This window comes from Caloenas nicobarica, chromosome 11, assembly GCF_036013445.1.
Source record: "Caloenas nicobarica isolate bCalNic1 chromosome 11, bCalNic1.hap1, whole genome shotgun sequence".
Classification (NCBI taxonomy): domain Eukaryota; kingdom Metazoa; phylum Chordata; class Aves; order Columbiformes; family Columbidae; genus Caloenas; species Caloenas nicobarica.
In genome coordinates, this window is record NC_088255.1 from 23,055,102 (window position 1) to 23,078,874 (window position 23,773).

At 45.5% G+C, this 23,773-nt stretch overlaps 2 protein-coding genes and 1 long non-coding RNA gene across 8 annotated transcripts in view; 1 reads left to right on the plus strand and 2 right to left on the minus strand.

Moving 5' to 3' along the window:
• The window catches only part of NR2C2 (nuclear receptor subfamily 2 group C member 2), a 40,434-nt gene extending 39,373 nt beyond the window's left edge, over window positions 1-1,061 (minus strand). The window contains exon 1 of one of the 4 annotated variants that reach the window (XM_065642539.1): window positions 781-1,061. The gene's annotated coding sequence lies outside the window, so the exon portion shown is untranslated. Of the gene's footprint in view, window positions 1-604; window positions 675-780 lie in introns of those variants that run through there. The other 3 variants (XM_065642533.1, XM_065642534.1, XM_065642536.1) reach the window with 3 other exon arrangements.
• A 50-nt stretch (window positions 1,062-1,111) lies between these two features.
• The window catches only part of LOC135992995 (uncharacterized), a 146,984-nt gene continuing 124,322 nt past the window's right edge, over window positions 1,112-23,773 (plus strand). For both annotated transcript variants that reach the window (XR_010606797.1, XR_010606798.1), the window contains exons 1-2: window positions 1,112-1,268; window positions 4,613-5,015. This is a non-coding gene — a long non-coding RNA (uncharacterized LOC135992995). The remainder of the gene's footprint in view (window positions 1,269-4,612; window positions 5,016-23,773) is intronic.
• Window positions 7,153-23,773, minus strand: part of FGD5 (FYVE, RhoGEF and PH domain containing 5) — an 87,760-nt gene continuing 71,139 nt past the window's right edge. The window contains exons 14-22 of one of the 2 annotated variants that reach the window (XR_010606794.1): window positions 23,079-23,158; window positions 18,806-18,905; window positions 18,135-18,272; window positions 16,987-17,089; window positions 15,147-15,277; window positions 13,528-13,656; window positions 11,746-11,894; window positions 10,665-11,019; window positions 7,153-8,959 (exon numbers count right to left, since the gene is read on the minus strand). Coding sequence is in view for 1 of the 2 variants with exons in the window: in XM_065642531.1 (XP_065498603.1) it covers window positions 10,983-11,019; window positions 11,746-11,894; window positions 13,528-13,656; window positions 15,147-15,277; window positions 16,987-17,089; window positions 18,135-18,272; window positions 18,806-18,905; window positions 23,079-23,158 (867 nt within the window). In the remaining variant the exon portion in view is untranslated. Of the gene's footprint in view, window positions 8,960-9,018; window positions 11,020-11,745; window positions 11,895-13,527; window positions 13,657-15,146; window positions 15,278-16,986; window positions 17,090-18,134; window positions 18,273-18,805; window positions 18,906-23,078; window positions 23,159-23,773 lie in introns of those variants that run through there. The other variant, XM_065642531.1, reaches the window with a different exon arrangement.

Here is a 23,773-nt window from a genome sequence, read left to right on the forward strand (position 1 = left end):
CTCATCAGACACGCAGCACTCCCACGCCCGCCACCGATTGGCTGGGGGAGCTGCCTGTACGGCCGGCGGCCCCGCCTCCCGAGTGAGAAGGAAAACACCCGAGGGACGCGGGCGAACACAAGATGGCGGCGCTGGCGGGCAGCCAGGGCCCAGGCGGGGCTGCTGCCGCCGCCATTAGGCGCCCTCCCCCTCCCCTCCGATACACGCTCATGTCGGGTCTCTCACAGAGGCCCGGGCCTGCCAGTAGGGAAGCGGCCGGTAAGATGGCGGCGGTCTCAGCCCCGTATGCAAAGTACCCGCCGCCCCCTCCCCTCCGCCCTCCCGGTGGCAAAGGTAAAAGGGTCGGGTTCACGCCGCCGCCTCCGCCCGCTCAGACTCCATCTTCTCTCTCTGTGTCCGCGTCCCGAGCTCGTCAGCGCCGCGACCATCGCCCCTGCGGCCCCCCGGACAGCAGGCGGCTCTCACCGGCCCGGCTGCGACCCCAGGCGACCCGCGGCCCAGCGCAGCGGCCCCGCGCCGGGACCCCCGCAGCGGCCCGGCCCCGCACGACGGCGCCGCGTCCCCGGGGCGCGGGCAGGCCGGCAGCGCGGCCGGCTGCGCTTACCAGCAACGCCGGCGCCTCCGCGTCCCCGTCTCCGCCACCCGGCGTTCCCCTCCCCGCAGCCGCTCGCGGGGCGCCCCGAGCAGGGCCCCGGTGCCGCCTCCCCGCGCCCGCTCCGCGGCCCCAGCGGCAGAAACCCACCCGGGCCGCCTCCGCTCTAAAAAAGGAATTTTCTTTACCTCAGGAACCGGCGCCGCACGTGCCCTAGCGGTGACCCGGGCCCGGGCGGGCCGGTGCCGGGTGGCGGTGCCCAGCGGCCGCCCTCCCTCCCCCCGTGCGGCGGGGCGGGGGTCCCGGGGCCGCGGGGGGGGGCGGGTCAGCGCTACGGGGCCGCGGGGTGGGGGGGGTGTTTTGTTTTGTGTGCCGCGCCCCTGGGAAAGGTCAGAGTTCGTGACCCCGCCCGCCGCTGCCGCCGTCCGGGAGCGTTTCCCCGCCGCCTCCTCCCGGCAGCTGCGCGGCCCCGCCATCCCCCTCGCGGGGCGGGGCTGGCGGAGGGGAGGGGAGGGGCTACCTGCGCCCCGCGCGGGGGTGCGGGCCCGCGGGACGGGGCTGCCCTGCCGGGCGGCGCCGGCAGCTGGGGAGGGGCACGGGCAGCCCCGCGGGACCCCGGCCCGGGGCTCCCCCGGCCGCCAGCTGGTGAACGGGCTGGAGGTGGTTGTGTGCGCAGGTGGGTGTCGGTGTGCCGCGTGGGCCTCGGTTCTCGCCGAGGATATCGAGGCACAGGTGGGCGTCCAGGTGATGCCACTTCCACAAAGGCCACAGGACTGTCCTGAGTTTTGTTTGGTAAAGTCAGAGTCATTGGGGCTCTCCCGGTGGAGCTGCTCGTGAGGTGGTTGTGCCTCGAAGGTGTGATGGTGGGCGTGAGCCAGGCCTCTGGCCTGGGCCTGTTCCAGGCCTGTGCCTGAGCCCGGCCTGGGCGTGAACCCAGCCTGGGCCTGGGCCTGCACCTGAGCCCAGCCTGGGCCTGCGCCTGAACGTGAACCCAGCCTGCGCCTGAGCCTGGCCTGGGCCTGGGCCTGCACCTGAGCCCAGCCTAGGCTTGAACCCAGCCTGAGCCCGGCCTGGGCCTGGGCCTGCGCCTGAACATGAACCCAGCCTGGGCCTGGGCCTGCACCTGAGCGTGAACCCAGCCTGAGCCTGGCCTGGGCCTGCGCCCAGCATGTGTCTTGCCCGTGAGCCCATCCTGCCTATGAGCCAGGCCTGTGTGCAGCTGGTGTGTGGGAGCTCCCATTGCTCAGTGTTCCTCGCCTGAGCCTGTCCTGTGCCGACCCAGGACTGTGGTCACTCGTCATTGTGTGCAGCTCTTTCTTCCTATCAACATGATCTTGGTGCTTCCAGTAAGTTTCTCTTAGGCCTAGTAATTTTGGTAGGAACCAGCTTAAGGAGTGGTCACGTGAACAGTAAAACTGGAAGATAGGAAGGGATAGTTAACTCCTGAAAGGCAATGTATGGAAGAGGTGGCAGCTAAAGGCAATAATCACTTAAACAGGAGGTGCTGTTGTGTGAACAGTCAGAGTCAGCACTCTCATTTCTTTGTTTGGGGGCTTTTTATGTGTTGGGGTTTTTTGTGGGTTTTGTTGTCAAAACTGGCTATTTGGGGCAAGGATATGAGAAATGAAGAACTACGCTTATGAATTATAGCATTACTGTTGCAAAACTCATAGAATGTCCCGATTCTGAGTTGGAAGGGACTCACAGGGATCATTGAGTGCAAACCGGAGTTGATAAACTCCAAAACTGGAGTTAACATTAAAGCACATGATGTACAGATGTGTGTGCAATATGTAAATAAAGAAAAATGTTTCAAAAAACGTCTTTAGTGTTTGTTCACTACTGAAATGTTCAATATGTGAAGAAAGTTCATGTTCTCAAAACATGGACGCACACATACTTTAAAAAGCAGGTTCTTTATTCATAAACATACTATTAAGGTGTAAACACATTTTTGTAACACATATACCATTAAGGATTTTCAAAATGGCCTTACTATAGAAATAGGTTAGATGTTATGGAACGAGCATGTTTCCCATGTTATAAATCAAGGGTAATGACGTGTGGAGCAGCATCTCGGAGCACAGCATGGTTTTTTAAGTAGAGGATTTGTCAAAAGAGCTCACCTTTTGGAAGTGAAATAAACTAAAGGAATTAGTTGTCTGGTTTCAAACAGTGAGATGTACATCTGTTGGATCATGGTTGTAAGCAAGTTTAAACTGAATCTAATCTTCTGTCCTTTATTTTATCCTAAAATGCTTTCATCAGAATAAAATTTCTTATCTTTTTATTATTGTTGTCACACCGGCTGTGTTCATGGTGAGGTAGAAAATATTTCAGTCTGGTGGTCAGAGAATTCTCTGACAAGACTATTTCTTGTGATGGTTATGATCAGTTGTGTGCTCTTCAGCGATGGATTGTCACTTGCTGAATAAACCAGAGGAGAATCCCATGGTGAATAAAGCAGCTTTTGATTTTTAGAGTTATCTTCGTGAGCAGGAACATCTGTGTATGTAGAATGGGGATGAAGTAGGCTAGGATGCTTTCAGTTAAATTTCTGCTTTATGTAGAAATCTTTGATGATTATTTTGAGCTCTTCAGGGATATAGTGTGTTATTTTACATTTATTTGCCTCTGCTCACTAGCAAATTCTCTTGCCTGTACCTCTTAGCAGGGAGGTCCAGCATTTCTGTGGCTTTTGATTGCCAACCTGTTCCTTTCTACTTTCCTGATCTCTGGCTATCAGTATTTGGAATGGATTGGAATTTCAAGCTTTGCAAGTGCTCCCAGTAAAAACTTTCCTAGGTGTTTGTGGTCTGGCGTTTGTTTGCTTTTCTGTAGCAGTCCTTCTGTAATTGCTTGCCAGATAAGTCATTTTCTCACAAGTCTTCTCAACCCTTTTCACTCCTCCATGTTTAGAAGTGCACGAGAGTGCTTGGGGAGTGCTATGTTTCCTTTTTCTATTCTGTGTTAAAATAAGTTTGAGATGGGTCTGAGGAAAGACTGGAACGAATATGAACGTGTATGGCTGAAGGCCCTAGAAGTCCCGTCAGCAGATGGAGCCGTGTGTGCCGGTGCTGCCCGTGTGCCGCGCAGGACGCGCCGCTCGCCCGCAGCCCGACTGGTGCAGCGGGCACAGGGAAGTGCTTGTCTGTTTGCATCGCTGTGCTTTTGAAGGTACACATTTTGTTTCGTTGTTGCAGCCTAAGGTCTTACTGCATTTACACCAGTGGTCTAGCCTGTTGAAGCAAAATGCTGTATGGTTTTGAATGTTACCAATAAATTGCTTTGGTTTGAATGTTGCCAGTGGCTGAATCAGTTACTAACATGGCTGAGAGACATCATATGCAGAAGTTCTTTAAAGGTGTATTTTTTCTCTGTCTGAGGGGAACTGGAAATGAAAAGGCGGTAGTGAGAATTGCATATCCTATTAAGCAAAGCCTGCAGATACCCTATTGAATGTTTTACACAGTAATTTGAAAATAAATTACATAAGATTGCCTAGTGTTATCTTGCAAAAACGTTCCAAGGTATCCATTGACAGCTGTGAGGATTCCAGGGCAGGGTAGGGGGAGTCATCGTAAGTTAGAACTTCATGTTTTCATAGTACTGTGATTTTTATGGAAATAAAAATATTGTTACAACTTCTGAGTGTGTGATTTAGTTTGTTGCTCGCGTTTAAAAATAGTGAACAAATTCCGAGTTCTGTTGTGTAGTGTTTTACTAATATCTCTAACTACTTGAAATCTTGAAAATGTTAAATTTGCAGCTCACAAGTTGTGATAGTGACAGGCTGGTAGGTTTATTATTGTTATTTTTTGTAGCTGACACAAACATATGGCTTGCGTTATAGTGAGACAAATGTCGTGCCTGTGGGCTTATTTAAAGTTGGTTAATACCTGAAAAAAAACATGACTCCAAAGTAACAAATGATTATTTATTTTTTAGTGTCTTTTGCAGTTGCTGTCCATCCTCTTTCATTCCCTTCTTGCAAATGCTTGTTATTCCACTTACCGGCAGGTCTCCGACAGACTGAAAAGAAGAAAGGAAAGTGCTGGAGCCAGCAATGAATTGCTACTTTCCCTCACTCTGCTTCCTGCTTGGCAAGTTGAGGAGAGGCTTGGAGGACAGGAGGAGTTGTGTCTTTGTTCCTCCTCGTTTCTGCCACCAAGAGCAGGCCCAGCTGCTGCGTTACCCCAGCTCTACTCCAGCCAGGCTCCTCAAGAACTGTGCGACTGGCCGCAGCCATGGTTCAGAGAGGATTTTAGCGGTGGTCTTTTTCAGACTCTACTGCTGATAACAAGGACATTTTGGCTTCTCCCGTTTGTGGGGTAGTTGCCTCAGAAGAAGTGCTCTGCAAAGCTGCCATACAGAGGAGGAGCGACGAGGCCCCGTGGGAGTTGCTCCTGGCCTGGAGGAACAGGTGAGTTTGCCATCGACCAGAGGTGAGATGGGAGATGTGCACATGGCAGGGACAGAGCGGTGTCAGGTGTGGAACGAGAGAACCAGCGCAGTGTAAAGTGGGCTGGAACAGCACCCGTGGCATGGGCCAGGAACACTGGTCATGGCAGTGGTGGCTGCAGTAAAAGTACATAGTGGACTGGGTCGGGGGGGGAAGGACAGGGCAGGACAAGAAACACAAAAGCACAATTTAAGGTTGTTCATGTGTTTTAAATATTTGGGATTGACTATTGTAGAGTTCTGGTGTTAGTTGGTTGGCTGGGTTTTTTTAGGTTGGCATTTCAGGTGCTTAAAATTTTGATAAGAGTTTTCCTGAAACTTTTGAGGTAAATTTTAAGAGCAAAACTGATGCCTAGCATGGAAGAATTCAACAGTTATAAGTGACTGAGAAGGTTTTAATAGTATAAACTGTTTTGTCTTGTTAATGCCACATTCCATTTCAATCTCTCTTTTAAGTGTGAGTAGATATTTTTGAAGTACAAGTCCTTGTGTTCAGGGCAGCGCTGAGGGAAGCCTGTGACCTCCATCCTGTGGGGTTTTGCCCTCATTTCTCTGTAACTGTCTCTTAGACAAGCAGTTTGGTGTCTGCTCCAGGCTTTGTTGACTGCAGAAAAATCTCACTTCAGAGTTCTGGAGAGTTTTACTGGTTTATTTGAAATGCAATTATTTAGCTAATGACATGCTGTTTATTCTGGAAAGAGGGAAGAGTGATTCCTTGCATTTATGACACTCGGTGGTGAGAATTAAAGCATTGCTTGTGCAGTGGGGACTGTTCCAGTGCGTAAAAGATGCATCCGAAAAGAAGTATCTGTATTATCTGTTATATGCTACTTGCCGTTAGCCCCAGAATGTGCAATGGAAAAGATGCGATGTTGTCTGCGTGCAGTCTGTGGCATTTGCCTTTGAACTTCTCTGTAGCGAGCCTGCGAGTGCAAGTGCAGCCAGATTTAATTTAAGGCAATAGAGGACATGCTGTCCACTGGAACAGTGTGCTACAAGGACACTGGGAGTACTAGAGAGCACGGTGACTTCCCTCCATCCTGAAATGCCAGGTTTATAGTATCACCGGACTTGCTTATTTCAGGAGCCTGAGTGTCAGTTGCTGTTTTCCATCGGTCGCTCACCTGGTCCCTTTGTGCACCCGGCGGTTCGAGGGCCCTGCTGAGGGCATCGCACAGGGGACACGGGCTACCCGATCACATGTATTGGTGTGGCCTTTTTATTTGATAGCGGGTTATAGCTTTGTGAAAGTACAAGTGGACTGACCTTTTTTTAAAATCAAGTTTGTCATCTAAAAATATTTGAGACAAGGGAAGGCAATTATGTGGTAGAGAAAAGATTTTTTTTTCATTCTACTGAACATGCACAGCAGATTCAAGATTTCTGAGGCAAAATACAAATTCATGACAATCCAAAGTTGGATTATGTTTTCCTTTAATGTGGCTAAATGCTTTCAGAATTACTCTTTCTCGCTACTGTGGCAAAAAATATAGCATTGGGTACTGAAATGGAATGTTAGGAATCTGAACCAAATACTGCGAAAGCTGGTAAATTTACCAGACTTCATACGTATCTATTTTATGGGGTTTTTTCCAAATTTACATCATCTTCTATTAATGACTGGATTTTTTTTGAGACCTTGCTCACAGTGGAGTCCCACGCTGAGCTCTGTTGCACCTGCCAGCATGCTGCAGTTGGGTTTGGACAGACCAGAAGAAAGGCAAAAAATTCTAGAAGGCACGCAGGAATATGGAAAGTATCGTGTACCGACACCACGTGTAGTGCGGGCAGGCGCAGGGTCCGGGTCCAGGTGAGGTCCAGTGGCTGTGCAGTCTTGCTGCCTTTATTCTGTTGTTGCACTCTGCTGCTCATGAGAACTGTATTTCTGGCTGCAGGAGGTAAAACTTGCTGATCCAAGAAATCATTGGTGGTCATCAGGTAGTGGCTGTACTTTTAAGTGAAATTTTGCAGAGAATAAGATAGAAATAGTTTTTTATTTTATTCAATATATTTCATATCAGGAAATTTATTTTTTATTCATTAATATTTGTAAAAAACAGTTTTAAGAACAATATGCAATTGCTATACATTGAAGACTGTGAAAAGCAAGAGTAGTGCAAGATCCTAACCAAAATTCACCTGAAGTGACCTCTCAGTACGACATACTCAATTGTTACTGCAGGACCCAGCTGCTCTCTGAGAGCTGTCGGTGTGGAAAGAAAGTAATTCCAGTTCCTGTGGCGCTTTCTTTAAGATCACATTTGTCTGCTGGCAAGTACTACAGTTAATACAGCATATACTATGTGAGATGAAAATACAGACATCGACTAGACAGCTTAAACTGTCCCCCAGTTTCTTTTAACTTGGAGAAGTGAGGAAAGGACATAAAAATGTAGCACTACAAGTAAAAAGATGAAAAAAATCAAAGCACGTTTATGTAAAATGTATTCCATGGCTTTCCAAAGCATATAGATTAGAAACAAGCTGCAACACTTCCATGGGGGAAAATAAAAAGCTATTAAAATAATCAAAAGAATGTAAAATTCTTGTATTTTAGTAATAACAGTACTAAGAAAGCATGGCAAAGAATGACAGTGCTGTTTCATGGGCACTTTAAAGGTTTCCTGGTGTTTGTTGTTATTCTGAGGAAAAGGAAGACCTTCAGAATATTTGCGAAACAGTTCTTTTAGGGAAGATCATATTTAAATAATATATATATTTTTTTAACTTGGGTCTCTGTAAAAGGAACTGTAAACTGGAGTCTAGAAGCTTTCTTGTTGAAGCTCAATGAGAAGTGGTGTCTGAGAGTTAACCAGGCTGAAGGATCTCACTGTTTTCAGCACACACAGCGTGTGTGTCGTGTTCCCAAGTACCTGGTGAAGCTGGGCTGATGTTCTAGTGCAGCAGGAGGTTCACAAAGGGACAGGGAAACACCTTTTCTCCTGGCCAAGTGTTGGTACTTTCTTTTCCCTTCACAAGCAGCGACACTCGCTGGACGTTCAGCCCAAGCCCCTGCGTGGCTGCGGTACCGGAGCCGCAGAGCAGGAGCAGCCCGGGGGTGTCCACAATGTGAACCCGTCAGCCCCACAGCAGCGCGGGGTCACGGGAAAGGCCGCGGTCCCAGCAAGACCAGCCACGCTCCTGGACTGGCACAGAATCTTGTCATGTCTGAATACTCTCCAGCTCCCAATGACTTGTACCGTCATTTGGAAAAATAATAACTGTTTAAAAAAATGATCTTAATTAGGCAAACACTGTAAGATAGATCTAAGTAACAGCCGCAGATAATGGCTAATAATTGCAATGCTTTTCAATAAGTAGCAAATAAGCAGAAAACCACTGAAACAAGCGCGATCAGCTTGCACCTGAGCTATTGACTGAAGAGCTAGTACATTGTGACTTATTACTAAATTTTTTTTGAAACGTTTGTTAAGGTGTGGAGCAGTCTTTGTTTTGAAGAAGTAATACTAGTTACAAGTTAGGAAGAAAGCTGTGAGTAAATGGCATATAGTAAACTGTGTCTCTACATACGTCTATTATACGATGTTAACATTTTCTAAAAGGTGATTACTAGATTAACTCTGGAATGAAGACAGACTGTCTCTGGTGCTTGGCTTTGCTCAAATTAGATTAATGGTGGACTGAAACTGTGAGGATGTTTCCTTTTCTTTCCTCTTTGTGTTGTATCGAGACCACTGATCTCTCTTAACTGGAGCTGACAGGTAGGTGGGCTCTGCAGGAGGTGGATGCAGTGTGGACTCAAGCACTTCATCACACCAGTTAGGTCTGAATCATGTTTCTACCAGGAGGCTTCTACTACCATCTTCTGATCTGATGCTCTTCCTTAGTTTGTCAGAGGATTGCTTAGTAGGTTGGTGTCTGTTAACAGTAACTGGAACTGCAAAGCTGGAATTAAAGAAGGAAGGTAAAAATAATGGAAAGGAAAAGCCTGTAGAACTGCAGTTATGTTTTGCTCTTTTATTTTTCCACGTTACTTAAAACAATGTTTAATAGCACTGTGTCTTATTTTTTACAACAAAATATTTTCATGTATTCATTTCCTGCTTGTAAATGAAAACTTCATACAAGAGTCAGTAAATGTCAGCACCTAAATCTTCATAATACTGGTGTTCTGTAGTGCAGTTCTGTTTTGTTTGGGCCATGGTTAGAGATCTTACTCTATATTCAACATTCTCTTATTTTTTTTGTCAGTGCAAAATATTTCTAAGGGAGGATAAACATTTAAAGTGTACTGGTAGCAAGGCCATGATACTAACATGAAACAAGGAGTTAACATTGGTGTTCACCCATTAACTAAATATACAAAAGTTTTACATTTCTCATACTTGGTTTCTGTTTGTGTATGATAACCTATATTTTATGAAACTATCAGACTCGGATGTATTAAAAAAAAAAACCACCACCACCAAACAAACCCTCAAAACAACTATATTTTTATTTAGTGGTAGGTGTGTATTTGTTGTTTTTTGGGGATTTTTTAAGCTTGTTTTTCCAGGTGATAAATTGAACTATCTTTATAATTTTGATACATATAATAGACCTTTAAAAATACAGACCATTCTAAACAGTTTGGTAGGGTCAAAAATTCAGATATCCTTTAAGCTTCTGGAAGGAAGGGAAAAATGAAAGTGATAAAAATCCCCCCCAATGCATTTTTGTGTAAGTAAATTCTTGAACATGGTATTTTTATACAAAGATATATTTTAATCATAAATGCCATTCTATTCCTCAGTCAAATATTATCACAAATATAGGACATTAAACCATTTTATTGCGATGATTAGAACACCACTTCTCAACCTTCTTTATAAAAACTCCAAACCACTAAAAATATAAAAAACCAACCCCAAACCAAGCAAACCGCCCCAGACTCTGGCGCAGAGATCTCCACCCTCGCTGGTGCAGCACTGCATCCCGCAGCCGCGGGTCCAGGGACACAGCGGTGCTGGGGGATCCACTAACTTGTGAGGACATTTTTATAACAAGAACAGCAGAAACAACGGGAGATAGACTGTTTAAATAGATGATAAAAATCTTAACACTACTAGGTAGACTAGTGTTAAATAAAAACTGTCTGTAGGTTTATAATAAATTAAAAATAACCTTTGGGTTTGAGTCTGATGCAGTATTTAGGGAGAAGTGATAGTATTCAGCATCTGGGTTTGTAGAGCTACCGAGTGCATTTCAAAGTACTGCAGTGGTATGAAATTAAACCCTTTAAAATAAATTATGCAGCAGTCTGCGTAAAATCATAAATGGATAGTAAGTAATTATCCTGGATCACAGCCAGTGAAGTGTTGGTAGACCAGGTTAATTCAATGTGTTGTTCGTTCATTGTCTGTGGAAGCAATTTAGCATACACGGGGCATAATTTCATGCTGGCACTTGTTAATGGATGAGTAATAAATCAGGCCACAGAACTCCTTAGAAACATGAAGAAATGAAGCTGTGGTTCAATAAAAATAATAAAGTGCTTTAAATGACCATTTGTTGTTTACTACATCGTTTCTCGTTTCATGGTAGACATCAAAACCAACCCAATGAAATATGATAGTGCTCTAGAGTAAGTAAAACTGAGCCTGTTACTTACTGTAGTCAGTATTTCCATGTATTTTCTTGTCTTGATGTTAGACTTAGTTTACTGTGGGATCAGAGGAGAAGCTTATAGTACAAGTTGAACTTGCACAGACATAAAGATCACCATAAATATTCTCTATTTTAAAGTTTCCATTTGCAAAAATGCAGACGTAAGAAGAAGGAAGCAAAAAGAGCAATTTGGAAACAGTTCACATCAAGTGTACGTCGCCAGTTTGCCTGAAATACACTGTTCAGTTTTGTAAGACAGAAGAGTGTTGCTGGGAATGTACAGAATCTGAGAATTTATTCCAAGTCCACTGAGTGATAGTTGCTATAATATGGATGCTTCTTCCATGGCTTCAATCCACCTAGAAGGGGCAGGAAAGAAAAAGCAGTACATGTAAAGTTATATATATCTTAAGAACACAAAGCCTGAAGAGGACTGTATTTCCCGTCCCAGCCCTAATGGGGAGCTATGGTTTTGTGATTAAAGGAAGGAACTGGATACTTGGACTCTTATGTTCTAGTACAACCTTTACCAGTAATTTATTGTAAAATCTTAAAGATGGTACAAGTGGTGTCTTAGGACAGGAAAGATGAAACCACTGAAGTATGTTTAAAAGCAACAAAACCTCCCATAAACACTCATTTCCTTCCCTGTGTGTCTTGAGGTGCCAGCCTTTTTATTACTGATTTAATGAGTGTTTTATTTTGTGGAAACAGCAGTATTAGAATGGGAAATCTAAACAACTATTTGTTGATAAGAAAGCTAAGTGATGAATAAACAGAATACATAAATCAGAGAAGTTTCTGTACAGTTACCACATCTGACAGACGTCTAGGCATGACTCTTGAGGCTCAGCCTCCTCTTTACCTACACAAGGGAGCTAATTCTCCTTTCTGAACAACTGGAAAGCACCAGGTAGATTTTTTTTTTTTTTTAAATGTCACCCAGGCCAGTCACATGCCCTGGGGCTCAATGAACAGTCTGTTTGTTTCCTCTGTTATGAAGGCATTCTGAAGTGAAAGAGGAAAAAAGCCCTCCAAAAAGCTTTGGGCCTGTGCACTGGCTGCAGTGGGAGTCCAGCCCGTACCTCTGTGCCGAATCGTTGTCCTCCGCTCGGAAGCTGTAAAACAGAGTCTGCTTGTGGTAGAGATGGAAAACCGTGTCGGTGCTTCCTTCCTCCTTTTCTGGGGCAATGGTGAAACCCAGCAAAGGCAAACTTTCTGTGGCAACTTTGTCCTGAAAGCAAACAAGAAGAGAACCAGCATTTAGAGAGCAGGCTTGTAACGGTTTGAGGGCTCTTTCTGAAAACCAAGCACTGATATTACCCCTCTGACAGGGCTGCAACAGCAGTGGCGTGAATGTTCTGCTGCACTGGCGGCTCTTCCCTCTGTACTGCACCCTTATCTGGTCGCAGTTCTGAATCTGAGCACCGCCTCTGAAAGTCCAGTTCTTGACTTCAGTGGCTATCTTTGATGTAATGGTCCAGGAGGCAACCAGGAGGTGACTGAGAGCCGGGGACAGCATAGCAGCAGTTCTGAAGCCCTGAGACTCGCTCCCAATTGCGCTGTGTTCAACAAGCTTTACTTGCTGAGTGCAAGTAGTCATCTTTTTGGTACCTTGTCATTTCCTTTCGTTGCACTAGAAATTCTTCTAGAAATGTGCATTGTCTCAAACAGCACACTTGCTTTCGAAAATGCTGCTTTGAAATTTCTCAGCTGGTAACGCAATTAATTGTTAATTTACTTCTCAGAAACATCCATGAATTTTGCTTGTCAGATGCTGCTTTGTACAAGTTAAAGAAAACAATGAGCCTTGGTAGAATTGCAGTTTAGCTGTTACCGATAGCTGCAGGTTTGGTCACTGTATTTAGGTTATGTTTTCTGTATATGTGTGTTGCTTTTGCTTCTGCTTTTAAAAGCAAAATTGCAAACTGGGAATGCAAAGTGTAACTAGCCATCTGTTGCTTTTACCATATTGTTGAACCAGAAATGACAGCTTTTCGGGTTAGCAGAGGTAAGGTGAATGTACTGGATACAGAATTTGATGCTAATTGTCTGAATTGCTCACCAAATCATGAACTCTTTTGTGCCTCAATCTCCTCATCTGTTTAAAGGGGATAATGTTGCTTCATGCAACCATCACAATGGTGATGAAAGTTTAAATAATTTATGTTTGCAAAGTGTTCTGAAGGCTTATAGTACCAAATATTGCTATTACTACAGTTCTTGTATTCTGTGTCCTTTGTTCAGCAAAATGAATTTTTATGCTTCTCCTTATGAAATATGTCTGTTATAACCAAACTTTATATTACACTTCAGGCTTATGTGTATTGGAGCTATTCACAAAGGAGAAGAAATTAAAATAAGAAAAGGGACTGGGAAGAGAGAAAACACATTAGAAATGCTCTAGTTGCTGTCTCACGTCCTTGGCTGTTAGGAGGAGCTGCCAGGCCCGTACCCTAGGCAGTGTGCCCTCTGCAGTTCTGCCTCCTGCCTTCCCTGTGCACACCAGCAGGACAAGTATGTCCTGTTTATATGTGCAAAACTATAACATTCTTCTCCCCACCAGAAATGGATCATAGCACCATCTCTCTACAAAATATGGCAGTTACCAGTGCACTAGAGAATTGCTGAGGCCCCTGAAGTCTTTAGGTGCAAATCCGTAGATGAGGGTTGGCGGTGCTGCCGGGCGGTTTTGAGGGGTCTGCCGGGGGCGCTGGCCCCTCGGCTCCTGGGGACTGTCAGGACCAGGTCCCAGACAGCAGGTGCTCGTGTGAGATGCCAGTTACACCTTTCACGTTTACTTGTGCTGCCTGCAGGGAGCAAAGAAGGGAACTCAGGAAAGTACTTCATGTCAGATTGTACGGTACCTCGTTCGCCATGTAGGTGTAGAGGACTTTGCCTTTGATAACAAACCAGCGTTTCTTCCAGTGTCTCTTGCCACCCTTGCATCTGCTGAGGTAACCACTGATGGTCGCTCCCTCTCCTGAGGCTGCCACCTGGAGCGGGGCGGGAGAAACCGGGATTTGTACCAGCAAAGGCTTTTCCCCACCTGATCGTGCAAGTTCACATCACACCAGACAACCAGGTCTGTGTCTGTGAAACCATAAGCAGACCATTAAAAATACTGAGACAGAAAAAATATAAGCATGGTATTATGGTTGCTTTTAACTGTTCAAAGATTTCTGGTTAAACTTCTGGTTCTCAGTAACTCTCATGGAAAATATGCAGTTGAGTTATTATTGAGGTCAGCAAGTTTACAGTTGTGCTCTGAGAAGCCAAACTTGTCCCTTTTCCCAGGTCTGTTTTTTTTGTATATTAAAAGTACATTCTTCCAACACGGAATTACAGTGTTATGAGTGAACACTTCTAAGATGTGGGTATATTTAAGATTCACAGTGGTTTTATATCTATTTGTGTTAACCACTTGACTATGACTTGGTTTCACTTGTGAAATAATATTTCTAAGAAGAGTTGCCCTCTCACAGAATTGAGATCTAAGTGCTTAATATTCTTAAAGATGCAGATTTTGAGTAGATGGAACTACATGTACACAATGCAGAGTACGTTATTAGTTACAGTAGTAAACTGCCACAGTATTGGATTTAGAAAGGGCACAGATCCAAAATCAGCTTTTGTAGCTCTGATGCAAGAAGACTGAGCAGTAATATAGCAGTGTTTTGAAGCAGAACAGAAATGTTCCGGGATCTGGGTAAATAACTTAGAAAAAGTTATGGAGCAATACTATTGTGAGCCAGTTCATATTAATAAACATGTGCCGCCTCCTTAGGGATAGAAAGGCAATGTTTTTTTCTTAATGGGGCTGAAATTTGTGCATCAGTTCTTTCAGTATTCAGGTGCTTGTATTGCATGCTCATATCTTTGGCTCAGTTTCACCACAGCACAAATAAACCTCAAGAAATTCCATTGTCTCAACTGTAAAATGAGTTCAGGAAGGTGTTTGCACCCTATTCTCTTTAATACAATGATAGATCTCTGCTGATTTCAGTGAAATCACAGTACCTTACTGTGCTGGAGTTCAGTGGGCAGCTTGCTCACCCACTGCACTGTGTGCCTGCCCAGCAATGTGCTGGACATCTGGTCCAGGAGGAGACTGTGAGAGACAGTATCGAAGGCTTTACTGAAATCCAAAAAGATCACGTCGACAGGTTCCCTTGGTCAGCTAGGTGGGTAACCTTGTCGTAGAATGAAATTAAATTTGTTAAGCAGGACTTTCCCCTCATGAACCCATGCTGGCTGGGACTAATGACTGTGTTGTCGTTCAGAGGATTTTGTATTTTAAACACTATTGTGGAAAACAAACAAACAAAAACCCAACAACAAACAGAAAAAAGTAATTGTGTGATCAAAGTAGACCACGGCATGGGCTGAGCCCACTGCATACAGAAGAAATTATAAACACAGCTGCTGAAGTATGAGCACACCATTCTCCACAGTTCCTTGACTTTCTCAGGCAGCTTGCTCCTACCTCCATAAGAGCTGAAGGGATCTTTTTCTGCTTCTTAAAAGATGAATAATGAATATTGTGGAAGACAGAGGAGAAGGCACTACTTGAAGACCTGGATGAGGTTGGAGGGAAGCTCACACTTAGTGGCCGCTCTGCAAGATGAAGGAAATTCAGAAAGGGAAGGGGGAAATGGATGAATCTGTACATATCAGACTGGGGTAAGAGACACAACACACCAATGTGAATGACTGAGGAAATGCCTCCTCCATAGCCAGGTTTTATTTTGCCTTTTCTTTCAAATCACCCCTTTATGTCTGATTAGCTAGGTGGGTTTAACAGCATCCTAGGTTAATGGTAATAACCTACAGCTACTCAAAAGAAACCTGTAAAAAAGCTGACAAAGCACAAAACACAGCTTGTTTTCTTCTAATTTAAAACCAGCATCAAGTAAATGGCTTTTCCACCTCTCCCCTCCATGTTCTATAACACCTTTGCAGGATGACTCGCTAACGTGACATTCTTTTTGTCTGAACCATTCTCTTGGAGTTCTGCATGGCAGAGTTACTCTGTCTCTGTCAATCTCCATTCGCCTCAGTTGCCTGAGTTCATATCATCCTCATCTCAGTTCTGGCAACACACATTATCTGAAAGCTCTTAGTAGCGCACAGCATTGTTTTAGCACAAGTTATCACTTCTTGGACATGCTGTGGCACGGGGATGCTGCTCTGGCTGTTGTGACAGCATCCGTTCATGGGTTTGCTTGGCTAGTGTGAATCTCTTTAATCAGGACGGAAAAAATAATCTGTCCCCACGTTTTTGTCCTTGACAGTACAATGTGCCTACTTTTAGAGGTTGTTTACATGAATAGTTGTGCAAGAACGTTATTTACTGTTCATTTTCTGTCCATATATATGTAGCCCCTGCCTACCTTTTATCTTTGATTTGGAGGTGGTTTTAAATCAGAAAAGGGACTTATATAGTAGGACAATAATACAGAGTTCTAGTTAGGCAGTAGCTCTTCTGCTTTGAATTCATGCTTTCATTTGTAACCCCATAACTCCCCATGTAGATGAGCTCTTAGTGACTCTGCACTTTACCTCAGCGTTTCTTGTTGTAAAAACTACAGCATGGGTGAGGACAGTGAAGAACTGTAAAGCCATTGTTTAATTTTAATGGATAATTCATTACAAATGACATGGAAGAGCTATCAGCTATAATTACGTCACAGAGTATTTCAGTTGGAAGGGATCTACAACGATCATCTCGTCCAACTGCCTGACCACTTTGGGGCTGACCCAAAGTTAGAGCATGTTATCAAGGGCATTGTCCGAATGCCTCATAAACACCGTCAGGCTTGGGGCATCAACCGCTTCTCTAGAAAACCTGTTCCAGTGTTCGACCGCCCTATGGGTAAAGAAGTGTTTCCTAATGTCAAGGCTGAACCTCCTCTGACGAAGCTTCAGGCCGTTCCCACGCGGCCTGTCCCTGGGTCACCGGAGCAGAGCTCAGCACCCCCGCGACATCCCCTCCGCAGGGACGCGCAGAGCCAGGGCTCACCCCTTGGCCTCCCTTTCTCCAAACACGACAAACCGCGTACTCTACATCCTCAGCCGCTCCTCGCAGCATGGAGTTTTTATTGTTACTATGGTTTATCAAAAGGCCAGGCGAGCCCGCAGAGAACCTGGCTTGCGCAAACAGCTCCAGCTGCCCGGTGCTCCCAGGACCTCCATGCACAGGCCTCATGCTTGAAATGATAAATCCTCTGCAACAAAACACAACGTGGTAGGCAGATCCTAAAGCCTCCCCATTGTGCAGGCAGGACGTGGGTTTGTTGGTTTTGCCAAGAATGAAAGAACCTTACCTCTTTTCTTTAGTTCCACATAGCAGCTGTCACAGACTTTGGCTGCTTGATCTTTGAGGTACTTCATAGGGTACTTGTTTCTCGAACAATTTCGACATACAATCTGTTTCAGTAAGGAGAGATACATGTAAATATATATATATGCATATGCGAAACAAATCCTCTGAGCTGGTTGGGAGAGGAAGACAGATAGTGGACCAGATATGACTCCTAGAATAGTGGCAGTCAGGGTAAGTCTACTGACCAAAATGTGATCGCTGTAGACTTACACTGCTATAAGCCAAGCAGAATTGATCACTGTATTTGGTTGCACACCATTGCTGTCCCCATCTCCCAGGAACTTACACCTTCCCCACTAGTGTATCACAGAAAGACCATTTTCATATTACGTCTGTTTTCATAGTTTTGTTAGTAACATTGTTTTCTTAAGTATCTCGCACGTTCCTGCTGTCTCTGTGTAGGTACAGACTGATTTTTCTCTGTGGAATTAGAGAAAAGATTAAGTGAATGCTTTTTCATACTATCAAAAATTACTGGTAGTTTGATACACAACAAAAAATATCACTGAGGCTAAAAGACAGCCATGGATTAAAACAGGACTGCAGGTTTCTGTCTGGAGTCAGTGATTAAAGGGACAAGACAAAGGTTTATAGATCTCCTTGTCTTCAGGGGAGAGGGCAGCAGCTCTTCTATGGACTACAGAGCAAACTTTCCCTTTGTCACTGATGAAACCACACTCTACTGCTTAGTTTCTTCACATTTTCGGAAGATAATTTTACCAGCTGTTATTAGGGGAAGGGCATGGACTAGGTGTGCTACTGCTCTGGTCCAGAAGAGAGCCTGTATTTTTAGTGTATTGATTGCTTCATTGTCTCTAGAGCTGTATATCAGAATTGACTCAGCAACAATTATCCTGTAAGTCTTCAACTACTGGCCTTTGGGAATTAATGTGACCCTCAAGGGAAGGTTACTGCTGTTCCTACCAGAGTCATTGGAAACCTAATTACCTAATTTAGCAAAGCACTAACAGGTTCTTTCAGAAGTCACATTCTGGTCTGGCTGTTGCTGCAAGTCTGCAGCAGGTAGAGCATGGCAGCAGTGTCCTGGAGGTGGGATGGAGCCTCCTGAGCAGCTTGGGCAGCTCTTACCTTCCCACAGGCGTGGCAATGGTGTCGCCTCAGGGTGAGGGTGAAGTCACAGCCGCAGTTCATGCACATCATGACATGGGACACAGGTACCAAAGTAGGAGGCCTCTCACCCAAGGGGATTCCAAGCCTTTCCCTTAGCTTAAAAACAAACAAAAACAAATGGAACAGCATCCAAAGCACACTCAGTCAGCCCTGCTCCATCACATACAATTCTCATCTCATTTCAGTCTACCTTCACTTGCTAAGATCCCCAAATTTCCTAATTCCAAATGCACATTGTGAGACAGCTGCGTCAGCACTGAAACACTGGCTGGTCAGTACATGGTGCTGTTAAAGCCCAAGTCACAACAGGTAAAAATCCATGTAGATCTATTATTGGTCAGGCACTGACACTCCTCCACATCAGACGAGGATCTGATTCACTGTGCATGCAAATTGCAGGTAAGAACATGACTTAAAGCCATCTTTTTATTAACAGCTTTTGCAGTAATATCCATAAAAAGCTCTATAGCTTTCAGTTGAAAGGGGCCTGAGCTCTTTATGTCTTTACACCTTGGGACATTTCCCACACAATCCAAATCTGTTCTATGCTTTTATAACCCTCCTCCTTTCCTCTTTCTCTCCTTTCCCCCTTCCCCTTTCAAGCACTGAAAGACTTGTCCTCTGTTCACCTCCACGCTGCTGTGGAAAGTGGAAGTGTTGTGAGCTTTGTGGTCATCTGGGATGTGTCTGCTGAGGCAGCTGTACCAGTCATCCCTTTCCGAGCAAGAGCTGTGGAATGAAATAGAACAGAGCAGTCAATACCGTGCACAGCAGGGACTGAAACAAACTGTGGATGAGAGAAGAAAAGCTTCACTTTATGAATGTTTGCTTTTCCCCACCACTGTGTTGAACCGGGCATTTTCTGACCAGGAACAAAACTGACTGTTAGGTATATTCAGCAGGATGATTAGTGTAGATCAATGGCTAGGCCTGTGACCAAGAAGGAAATAAATGCCCAGAAAATTTTTCAAAGTAGTCTCTGACTTTGCTATAAGCCACTCAACCCTAGATCACATAGCACAATATGAAATGTCTCCTTTTTCGTCATGTCTGCCCCAGCTTTCAGGCACTCTAGGGCATGTAGTGTTGGCGGGGTTGCTCCGAGTAAGCATGTTTATGCTCATCTCCAGAGTGGGATGCTTAGATGATCTGCATGTTGGGAAACGCAGAAGTGTGTCACCCCCAGCAGAGGTGTGAGTGCTTTCATGTTCCTCTAGCTCCATCACAGACCATCTCCAGTCACCTGGCAAGAGGCCAGGACAACAGTTTGGGACGGAATTTCTGCATTCCCTGCAGTTGCTGTCATGCATGGAGGGCAGCAGTTCTCCAGACCGGCCCCTAGATGCCCCCTTAGCACAAGGCAAAGCAGCGGGTCCAGCTGCCCGGGCGAGCACAGGGCTGTATCTGCTCCGGGACAGCTGCCCAGGTGAGCACAGGGCTGTATCTGCCCCGGGACAGCTGCCCAGGTGAGCACAGGGCTGTATCTGCCTCGGGACAGCTGCCCGGGCGAGCACAGGGCTGTATCTGCCCCGGGACAGCTGCCCAGGTGAGCACAGGGCTATATCTGCCCCGGGACAGCTGCCCAGGTGAGCACAGGGCTGTATCTGCCCCGGGACAGCTGCCCAGGTGAGCACAGGGCTGTATCTGCCTCGGGACAGCTGCCCAGGTGAGCACAGGGCTGTATCTGCCCCGGGACAGCTGCCCAGGTGAGCACAGGGCTGTATCTGCCCCGGGACAGCTGCCCAGGTGAGCACAGGGCTGTATCTGCCCCGGGACAGCTGCCCGGGTGAGCACAGGGCTGTATCTGCCCCGGGACAGCTGCCCAGGTGAGCACAGGGCTGTATCTGCCCCGGGACAGCTGCCCAGGTGAGCACAGGGCTGTATCTGCCCCGGGACAGCTGCCCAGGTGAGCACAGGGCTGTATCTGCCTCGGGACAGCTGCCTGGGCGAGCACAGGGCTGTATCTGCCCCGGGACAGCCACCAGCTGTCCTGCCTGTCCGCTGCTTCTCCTGCTGGGACCTCAGGCTGGCGCTTCCCCTCCATCGAGGCTGCCCAGCTCCGGCTGTCCCAGCAGCGGTCACGGAGGGGACGTGGCTCAGGATGGTCTCCCCTCCTCGAATCACACCAGCCGCTCACAGTAAAGCTGCCCATGAGACTTTGTTGTACAAAATAGCAGTGGCATCATTGCCAGCTGCTGTTCAGCTGTGACTTCCTCATGCTGTCCTCGTGAAGGCCACCAAACAAGACATCTGAGAACAATCTGTCTTTTGTGGTCTTAAAAAAAAAAGCACAAAAAGGGAGGAAATGCCAGATTTTGTCAATGATCTCTGACTTAGCATCCCTCTGCACTGTGAGCATAATCCTTTGTCTGAAAAACACCAGCCGCTGTAAAGCTCAACAAACCCGGAGCAGAAACTGGAGCAGCAACTGAGAGCCAGTGTATCTATTGCATCCAGGCTGATCTTTACCAGCAACAGTCTCACTACTAGGCAGTCCTTGTTACCACCAAAAGTCCTGTAAGGTTGTACTTTCTAAGAAATCTGAAGATGTCTCTGTCTTTCAGACAAATCACATCTGCAGCCTGCAAAGCACTAAAAGAAGTCCTGGTTTCAATCTTTCTCTTGCTAGTTATTTCTTGGAAATTGTCTTCACTTGAGAATTAAGATATTATTTTAAAAAAGAAAGGAAATCATGACCCATATAGTGATGTAAATTAAAACCACTTTGGGAAAGACAGATAAGAGGGACATTCTGGTATTAAAAGCCTGATATCTAACTGGCCCCTTTAACCTCTTCTCCACTCCATTAAACATCTCTAGGCAGTAATCACAGGTTATTAGTGTCTAAATGTGGGAATAATACCTGTCTGCTGATAAGTAAGATAAATTATGTCAGTTGGCAGTGGCCTATTCTTGATTAGCTATTTCACTGGTTGCATGAAGGCTCAGAGGAATTTTTGCTGAACCTCTGATGTCCAGAGCTCAGACCTTGATTCACCATTGCCACTTTTGGTCCTTGTGTGATTTTTGAGCTGCGCCTTTTGTGATGAACTAGCAATTATCCATGTTGGTTCATATATTCTTCCGTAAGCAAATAGAGAGAGAGGGTCAAATTGTCACTGCAGTCTCCTGGACAGAAGGGGACATCCATGGAACACAGACACTGGACTGGGATGGGGGTTTGTTGCAGCGCTATCACTGTCAATCAGCCTTTCAGGGAGGCTTTCAGTGCAGACTTGCAGCACCTTGGTGTGAGCAGTAAAACACAGTTTTGAGGGAGCTTCACTTTTCTGGTGCTCCTTTTGGTGAGCGCAGCAGGCCCAGGCTGCTGTGTGCTGGGTTAGGAGAACATGCTGTCCCACTAGTGTCCCACCAGCTCTGCCAGCCAGCGCAGGAACAGAGAGGAGAAAATGTTCTTGGGTGACTTATGGCAGATTGGTCCCAGAATGAGCAGCACATCAGGGGAAAGGGCTCTGTCCCAGTGCTCCGATAAGAGTCAGTCTCCGTCTGGCTGTTATCGGAAGAGCAACCTTGGTCTCAGGCCCTGGTTCTATCTACTACCAAAGAAACACAGCTCGCAGCGGCCTCATGCTTTGTTTAGGCTAACTAGGCACAGACTTGGTATCAGTACAAAAGGCAGAGAAACAGCACAACACCACAAGCAGAACTTCCTGAGATTCTCTCTAGGGCAGCTCCCGTTGCCTGAACAAAGGGGACATGCAGCAGCCATTCCCCTTCTCCAACACAGGACTGTGCACCCTGCCTCGGTGATGGGCAGCAGGTAATTCACAAGTACTGTGTGTGTATTTTGGGGGTTGTGATGAATGAGCAGCTCTAAGAAACTCTCAGGTATTTTCTGATTTGCTGGTTATAAAAGGAAGCAGACAAAAAGGCTTTGACAGGTATCTGAGTACTGCCCACAGATGGCAAGCGCCCTGGGAAGGATGCGAGCTCCAAATTCTGATTCTAATTGAGAAAGTGCCCTCTCGTCTTTCTGTTGCACTTTGCAGTTTAGAGAAGTCTGCTGTGTTTCCAGCCATGCTGTAGCTGGAGGCTGATGGTGGGAAAATCAGTACCTAAAAGCATTGAAGACCTTGTTATTTGGAAGAGCTAATGTTAATACCACTGCTAGTGTGCTGCCTTTTGTAGTAAACTACGCCTGAAAATCAAGCCAACCACCTTTCTGCTGTAGCTCTAGGTAATTTTGCAGGATAATTTTGAGCTAGAAGCATGAAAAAATACAGTACACTGCTATCTTCCGATCAGAAACTGACCTACAGTCTCCTTCTGGCGTTGGCTTGTGAGCCCTGGACAGAGATCCTGGCTCCCAGCTGCAATCAGTCTAGCACTACACAAAGTCCTTAGTGAAACTCCTTTTATTAGAAAGACCCATGAGGCTGCCAGTAAGGTTTAGTTTTCACTTTGTCATTTGTGCACTATTGAATGCTTTTATATCTATTGCATGCTATTACCTAATTACTATTTTCTGCAGCAGTTTTGCAACCCTAGTGGTATGATGTAACAAGTGAACTTATACAAGGGGGATATAACATACTTGTAGTGTCACAGGGAAGAAGTGTGAAAGATAACAGAAAGGACTCAGGCTTCTTCATAACAGACTTTCTTCTCTTTCCTTTCTCTTTAAGATGTTACCAAAATCTGACTTCTAATCTTTACTGGGTATATGAGTTGAATTAGTTACAGTTTATGAGCTTCACGTTTATAATTAATATCTTCATTGTGTAACCAAGTACTCGGCTATTGTCTGTCACAATAGCATAGACTGAAATTAAGTTAAAAAAAGAATAAGACACCAGTTAAGTGTTGGGTATTGTTCAGACTAATGTAGAGATGCAGCTCTAGAATGTAACACCCTCTGCCATGGCGGTTTGGAGACAGTACCTTGCTGACAGCGTCAGGCAATATTCATCATATTCAATCTTCAGGACATTCTGGGCTTTTTCTGTCACTGGGCAGCTGACCTAGAAACAAACACCATGCATGTGAACACGAGTTAAACTGTCTACAACCAGTACACCATACAAGTCTCAATGCACATGGAGCTATGACATCCCAGCCGTCTGTTTCAAAGAGATGGGCAGGTGGAGTTTTATGTCTTTTGTATTGCTGGTGTAATGAGGAATGCTCTCTATTTCAATATGGTGGTGTTGCTAAAGGAAAAAAATAATTTAATCCAACTATAAAGGTAAGTATCAGTCAGGGTTCAGCTTTAATATGACAAGCTCAGGAGATATTTAGTCTGACAGGTGTCGGAGCACTTTGGGCAAAACTTGTGGTTCTTCTTGGAATGAATGGAAAAAATGGATTGCTAGGTAGGAAGCAAAGACCCCTCCAGCCCAGTATCTCCTGTTGCACAGGTACTGGTGCCAATGGATGCATTGAGAAAGAGTGTAAGAATAGGACATTTGTGTCCAGTTTCTGTAATCTGCAGTTCTTCACTGAAGAAGAGACTGTGTTCATATCATTGCATGTAACAGCTCCCAGTACACCTTTTCCCCATGAAGTTGGCTAATCACTTTTTGAACCCATTAATGCTTGTGATGAAAACACTTAAAGGGCACATGAAAACCAGGCAA